Source organism: Lactuca virosa, chromosome 8 (genome assembly GCF_052849685.1).
Source record: "Lactuca virosa cultivar CGN04683 chromosome 8, Lactuca_virosa_CGN04683_v6, whole genome shotgun sequence".
NCBI classification, from domain to species: domain Eukaryota; kingdom Viridiplantae; phylum Streptophyta; class Magnoliopsida; order Asterales; family Asteraceae; genus Lactuca; species Lactuca virosa.
In genome coordinates this window covers 45,014,831-45,022,227 of record NC_136433.1, presented here as the reverse complement: position 1 = coordinate 45,022,227, position 7,397 = coordinate 45,014,831, and the positions used below count along the sequence as shown (strand labels likewise).

The window sequence follows — 7,397 nt, the reverse complement described above, 5'->3', positions numbered from 1 at the left end:
GCATATTTGGTGTAGGAAATCAGACCGTAAAAGAAATAGAAAATGCTACGTGTTTGGCTGTGATAATTTACATACTTTGTTTTTCTTTTTAAATTATTTAGACATCTAACATTAATGCCAAATACTTTTTATATAAGGTATAATTTAGATTGTATATACGATTCACGTAAAATGTTTATTTATATCATTAATTTGAATAAAACAAATTTTAATCTGAGTAGCTAAACAATCATTATAATAAATAATAACATATTTAAATGCAAAATATATATTAAATTCAGGCCTCAATTAAGTTCGATCTATTTACTAAATAAAATTACTTTTTGTTTTATGAATCTTGTATGTGAATGATAAGTTTGTACGGCTACACGAAAATATAAACTCCACAGATTCTTGAAGCTCAACACCTGGTTCCCTATATGTTAATGTTCTTCTTGTATCCTAGAGAGAGAGAGAGAGAGAGAGAGAGAGAGAGATGAGGCAGCAGCTATCGTTGATCAACACAACGTCGTCGCCGGACACCACAACCATCGTCAGCCGCCACAGATATTTATCTCTTTTCGCCTCCAATGACCGTGACTTTCTTCTCTCTCCCACCGGAGCTCAGGTCCCCCTCTATTTCTCTCTCTAAAATTTCTAGTGCATGCCAAAGTAATCGTTCAGCTCAGCATATATTTTTTTAAACAGCTGTTTAATTAGTTCAAAATATACAATCATTTTTGTGTAAAACTTATGCTAAACGAGTCTTATCTATTCAAATGTTTTACTTTAGATCTAGTTAAGGATGTTCGATGGAAACAAGTTTTTTTTTTTTTTTTTTTTTTTTTTCAAAAATGAAAAAAAAGAAGACAAAGATAAAGTTTGAACTGACGAGAGTAGATCTGCACCATAATATTTTCCATGTACTAATATGTCGTATAAATTATTTGATTATATACTATGATTTTGACACTGCTTGTTGAGTTATGCCTACAAATCTCTAGAGCTTCATGTACGTAATTGTATATCTATTAATTACATAATTAAATCGTCCAAAATTGTTAGTTGGGAAATTAAGAAGTTAAAATATGTTTATAATTTTGAATCTAGAAAATAAAACGAGTGATTGTTGAAGAGTATAACCTAAATTTAACATATCGCATATTTATAATTCTAGTTTGAAAATTTTAAACTTCAAAGATCATGTACACTTGGATTATGAGCATATCCTTTCAGTTTTATTCATGAACATAACACACATTTGACTCAACTTGGGCATCATGGATTCATGTATTCATGTGTACGTAAAAGTAAAAAAAAAAAAAAAAAAAAAAAAACTCCACGTGGATTAAGTTTAAGAGTCACAAATATATTAACTTGTATCCGTTGCTAAATACAGTTTGCTATGGCATGGGAATATTAGCTGTATATATATATATATATATATATATATATATATATATATATATATATATATATATATATATATATATATATATATATATATATATATATGATGTAGTTGTTGTGACAAAAGCATATATAAAACACTGAAAGGGTAACCATGTCCCATTAAACTCAAACAGGTACATCACGCATGCTTTATGGTACCTTTCCATCACAAAAAGACTTCCATCAACCTACAAAATTTATATGAAACATTTACATAAGTGGAATCCCATAAATGTAAGGTGCCTATCCCTTTCATTTGCTCAGAAGTGGGGTTACCCTTTGCATTATTTGCACCTTCAATACCTCAAAAGATGGGGGCATCATATACTATAGTAGAGATATTTATTTGGTTCTAAGGTTCTTGGATAAAATTGCCCCACTAGTAGTTGTACCAATATGACAATATCACCTTACAATATATCTCCATATTTCAGATAAAAATTTCCGACCTTCACGACAAAATCGTTGGCATTTACTTTTCAGCAAACTGGTATCCACAATGCCAAAGTTTTACCAAACTATTGATTCAAGTATACGAACAAATCAAAGCGAAAAAAGGGTCAGCATTTGAGATCATATTTGTTTCATCTGATGAAGACTTGAATGCATTCAACAACTACTATCAATCAAACATGCCATGGCTTGCGATTCCGTTCTCTGATTTGGAAACTAAAAAGGCATTGAACAACAGATTTGACGTTGAGGGGATTCCATGCTTGATCATCTTGCAACCCGATGATGCAGGTATTGTGCACGATGGAGTTGAGTTGATTTATCGTTATGGCGTTGAAGCATATCCTTTTACAAAAGAGAGGTTGGATGAGTTGTTGAAGCAAGAAAAGGAGAAGCATGAACGACAAACTCTGTCAAATTTGCTTATGAATCATGATAGAGATTTTCTTTTGGCTCATTCGGCATCCAAAAAGGTTGGTTTAATTAATTTATAAGTGATTCTTTCAGTGGTTATAAATGTGTTTGAATCGAGTTTCTATGTACTTACACATTTATGATAATTAGCCCCCCATGCATGCAGGTATTAATATCTTCCTTGATGGGCAAAACCATCGGGCTATATTTTTCAGCACAATGGTGTCTCCCAAGTCTCAAATTCACTCCCAAGTTGATATCCATTTACCAAAAGATAAAAGCAAAACTAACTGAACAAGAAGACTTTGAAATCATCTACGTGCCAACTGATCACACTCAACTAGAGTTTGAATCTTCTTTCAGCGTAATGCCATGGCTAGCACTCCCATTTGGGGACCCGATCAATAAGGACCTGACCAAGTACTTTGATATCACGGGTATTCCAAGTTTAATCATTTTGGGTCCAGATGGAAAAACTGTAACGAAGAATGGGAGATCTCTGATTAACTTGTACGAAGAGGAAGCTTATCCTTTTACAGAGGCGAGGGTGAAGCTATTGGAGAAGCAAATGGATGAGGATGCAAAGAATCTTCCGAGCATGGAGATACATTCAGGCCATCGCCATGAACTCACGTTGGTGTCTCAAGAAAATGGTGGGGGGCCGTTCATATGTTGTGATTGTGACGAGCAAGGTTCGGGCTGGGCCTACCAGTGCATCGATTGTGGGTATGAAGTGCACACCAAGTGTGTTAGGCCGGTGGTTCAGATGTCTAGTGCATGAAAATCCACCAGAAAACTGTTTACTACTATTTGTTTACCAAAAGGTGAGTTATGGGTTGATGTTAGATTTTGGAGTACACCAAACCCCGCCTCTTTCTTTCTTTATTGGATTATTACTTTTTTTCATCATTCAGCACAGTCAATCAGATGTACAATCAAACAGCATGGTTTCTTTCCCAATCAGAAAACTTTTCCAAACAGCACTTTACCAGACAGCACTTTCCCAGACAGAAACTATCAAACGGGACCTAATCGGGCTTTGTTGGGCCGGTCTCGATCTGGGCTTTGTGGTCATCTACTTAGATCTGTTTCTAGTTGTAGGGAAAGGAATTAGAGACCAAACAAAGAAACGTGCCTTGTTCTATGTTCTATGTCACAGAATTTTGGAATCTTTCCATACCCTAACGATTACATCTTATTTTTCTTTAAATAACTTATAATTATATAATGCCTTGTTCTATGTTCTATGCCATATAATTTTGGAATCTTTCCATACCCTAACGACTGCATCTTATTTTTCTTTAAGTAACTTATAATTATATAACTAGATTATAACCCGCGTTAAACGGGAGGGAACACATAATAATTAAAAAAAGAAAATTTATGGGAAATAGATGAAAAGAAACATAAACTTTTAAATCAAAACAAATTACTTGTCAAATAAATCCATAAGCAAACAATAAAAACTAATAAAAAGTCTTCAAACCAAAATGTCAAATATTGATGAATGACTTAAAGTTATTCGAGGTTTTCCATTTTTGGGATCTTCAAAGAAGGAGTGGCAACACCATCTTCCGAAGAAGACCATTCAAATGATTTGGTGGTGGTAACTATCTCAATAGGCTGCTTGACCGAAGTAGCTGTTGGCAGTAACAATCTCAAATGATTCGGTGGTGGTAAGATAGTACGTTTGATTTTATCCTCAATAATCATTAATGTAGAAATAAAATTCTAAATGTAGAAATAAACTCATATGTTACCCGTTTAATGTTAATTTTTCTTCCAATTGAGCAATGATTGTATTATCAGCAGTGAACTTTACGATTTCATAACCATCAAGTTTGTTCTTCAAATTATCATTTGAAATTTGAATTTTGAACGCCAACTTTTTATTCAAAAATACATTCATAGCAGATGGATCATTGGTCCGTATTACCCCCCTAAAAAAATGAACGGTTATAAAAATAAATAGACAAAAAGTTAAATTAGTTTTGTGTAAATAAAGATAATATGAATAACCTCATTAAAATTGTCAAGCAACTCTTGTGCAGTTTTTTCAAGAAGTATCTTTGCGTCACGATCAAATAACGTAAGTGACCAAACCGCTGTAATGGTGATTTTGAAACTAAAACCATTGATATAAACAGATTTAGTAATATAAACGTAGAAAGTTTAACTGAAGATTATAATAATATGTATAAAAGAAATATTGAAAACCTTGGAACAACAGATATCTCTTTGTTAATGCAAGTTGAAGTGTAACAATTAATCAAAAACTTCTTTATCTTGAAGTTGATCCTCATGCATATAAACGACTTTTTTAGCATTCTGTTGACATCAATAAAGTTGATTATTAAAATCATTTGAATATAAATAAAACAGAAGAATAGAAATTGATTGAAATCCACATTTTTCTGCCACATATTTGAAGCAATTTGAATACCCTTTTCAGGAAAAAATACATAAAATTTGAAGTAATAACATAAGAATTTGACAATCTAAATAATAAAGTTTGTAGAAACAGTGTCAAATAAAATCATGTCTAGGCTCCCGACCATTTTAGGATTGTTTTTATAGGTCTGCTTCCAAAGCAAAAAGAACTTAACATGTATGTTCCAAGACCCTTTGGATGCATCGATTTCAACAAACTTATCAAACACGACCTGATCCGCATTTTTAGTTGTCATGGAATACTATTATCTGCAATGAAAGGAGATAATTAGTTTGAGAGAAAATTGATTTGGAATGAAAAATCGTAGACCCTATATTTATAGGGAAATATAAATTTGGTTAATGCTGATATGACATAAAGATTTTGGAATGTAATATCATTTTCATACTTAAAATATGTCTTATGTATGGTATGATATCGAAAATAAGATCAATATAACATGTCAAATATAATTACAAAAATAGATAAAATTATACCTAATTTAAGATAATAATTACCATATAAAAAACTGTAAATTTGAAAAGTTTGTAGAATAAGAAAAAAAATATAATAAATATATAATATTTCAATAAATATGAAATGTAATTACAAAAATAGATTGCAATGAGGAACATGCTAATTCAAAATAACGAATACTGGACATATAATTTCAAAATATGATTCAAATGATCAATTATTCATTGATGTAAAAAACTTGCTGAAAAATAATACTTATGATATTTTTGCAGATTGTGATCGAGCATACACACGCCTTAACTTAAGTACAGTCACTCCACAACTAACCATGCAAACAAATCTAGATAAGCCAATATATAGCTAAGCCTCCCTGTAAAAATTAAGTAAAAAGCTCAATGATTACATAAAAATATAACAATATTAATAAGTTCTGATTTCTAAGTAAAAATTTAGCATCAAAAATATCATACCGGGGTAGACCCTTGCATATCAACCCGAGCTGCAAACAATCCAAATGGTTGAAATGTTCTACGGTTAGGTAATGTTGATTCAACTATGTCCAAAATCATCTTGCACTCCTTTGCGGCTTCTAATAGAAGTTTCTATCTCTGACTTTCTGCATTTCGTACTTACATACTAAAAATGTTAATAACATGGTTTTAGAAAAGGGTATTTCAGTTATTTATACAATTTGCCATTTGGGGATAAAAAAATTAGGGATTTTGAGAGCTTACTCACTGGGGATAATAATTGTTGCAAATACTATAGGTTCCCAAGAAGCTATCACTCGAATTTTAGGGTTTGTAGTGAAAGCACCTGGATTTTGAACCTCTACTTTGCTTAAATAAATAAATAAATTAATTAATTAAATAAGAAAAAAACATTTGACAAAAAAACTATAGGAGTATATTCATTTAGGTCAAAGAGTCAAACCTCCCGTCCGAATACTCAAAGAATGCAGGTTATGCAAAGTAAAAATAAAAAACGCAACTTATGCAAAAATTCTATTATCAACGAATTCAAACAACATCCCACCATTTTTTACAAAGTAAAACAGTAAACAGTCAAAGTTAGTTCATTGAACCCCCCCTTTTTACTTGATCAACCATGTACTTCAGAGAAATCCAAATACCAAACCCAGAAACTCAATTAATCAAATATCATTTTACTAAATCGAGAATAGATCAACAAAATTCACCAAAATTAAAAAAGAAACAACTCAATTTGAAGGAAATAAAGAAAACCCACAAACAAACTACAAAAAAAAGAAGTTGATAATCACGTACCAGCCTAAAAAAAGTAAATAATCACGTACCAGCCATTGAAGAGCAGATAATAGAGAGGAAGAAGTTGGGCAAGAAAGCACAACAGAATGATTGGTTTAGGAACCATGCTAATTGCTAAGACGTGATTGGAGAGTGTAATCCACAACAATATGAGATGCCTTCCTACACCGGAGCTGATAAAACAGTAATATGTGTAAAAAAAACAAATTAGATTTTAAAAACTCTAAATCCTATGAAAGATTGGTGGTTGGAAACCTGCACCAGCAAAGGGCTGAACGAAGTGCATTAAGATTTTAGGAAAAAATACTAAGCAATTAAAAAAAATTAGAGCATAATGGCTGAGATCACCCAGATAGGCTATAGGTAACACCAACATTAAGGGCAAAAAAGTCCAAATTAGTCTCTGATTTGTAGAGGATAAGCACAAGTATGATTTCAGGCGACCATAACATCAGGGGCAAATTCGTCCAGTTTTGATCAAAGATTGAGAGAGGCTTCAAGTTATATATATATATATATATATATATATATATATATATATATATATATATATATATATATATATATATATATATATATATAAGTTGTACTTTCCACAGATTCGTTTAAATTATTTTTAACTTATACAACATCTTAAATCACAATAAACTAATATCATAGTATAATAGTTAGATTAAAGTTTTTATCTTAGTTTACTATATATTTTTTTTCGAAAGAGTGTGACTTTACTTTACTATATTAAGTAAACATTAAATAGAAAAATAATAAACTAAATAGAATCATGATATAAAAAAAATTCACAATGCTCCATACAGTTTTAAATATACCTGCTACAACTGACAAATCCAAAAAAAAAAAGACAATTATACTGTTGGCTCTTCTTATTGCACCAGATCATCCCAACT

At 31.3% G+C, this 7,397-nt stretch overlaps 1 protein-coding gene across 3 annotated transcripts; it reads left to right on the top strand.

Annotated features, from left to right (window-relative positions):
• The first annotated feature begins 337 nt into the window (after nt 1–337).
• LOC145133047 (putative nucleoredoxin 2) lies at nt 338–3,538 on the top strand. Of its 3 annotated transcripts, XM_079067990.1 has the most exons (5): nt 339–607; nt 1,566–1,665; nt 1,866–2,357; nt 2,465–3,122; nt 3,213–3,538. In XM_079067990.1, exons 1-4 carry the CDS (start codon nt 570–572, stop codon nt 3,077–3,079), a joined length of 1,245 nt encoding a protein of 414 aa, XP_078924116.1. In that variant the 5' UTR covers nt 339–569; the 3' UTR covers nt 3,080–3,122; nt 3,213–3,538. The 3 variants fall into 3 exon arrangements, with proteins under 3 accessions (XP_078924117.1, XP_078924116.1, XP_078924115.1); XM_079067989.1 differs by having other exon boundaries at nt 2,465–3,538; XM_079067991.1 differs by lacking the exon at nt 1,566–1,665 and having other exon boundaries at nt 338–607; nt 2,465–3,538.
• Nucleotides 3,539–7,397: the final 3,859 nt, after the last annotated feature.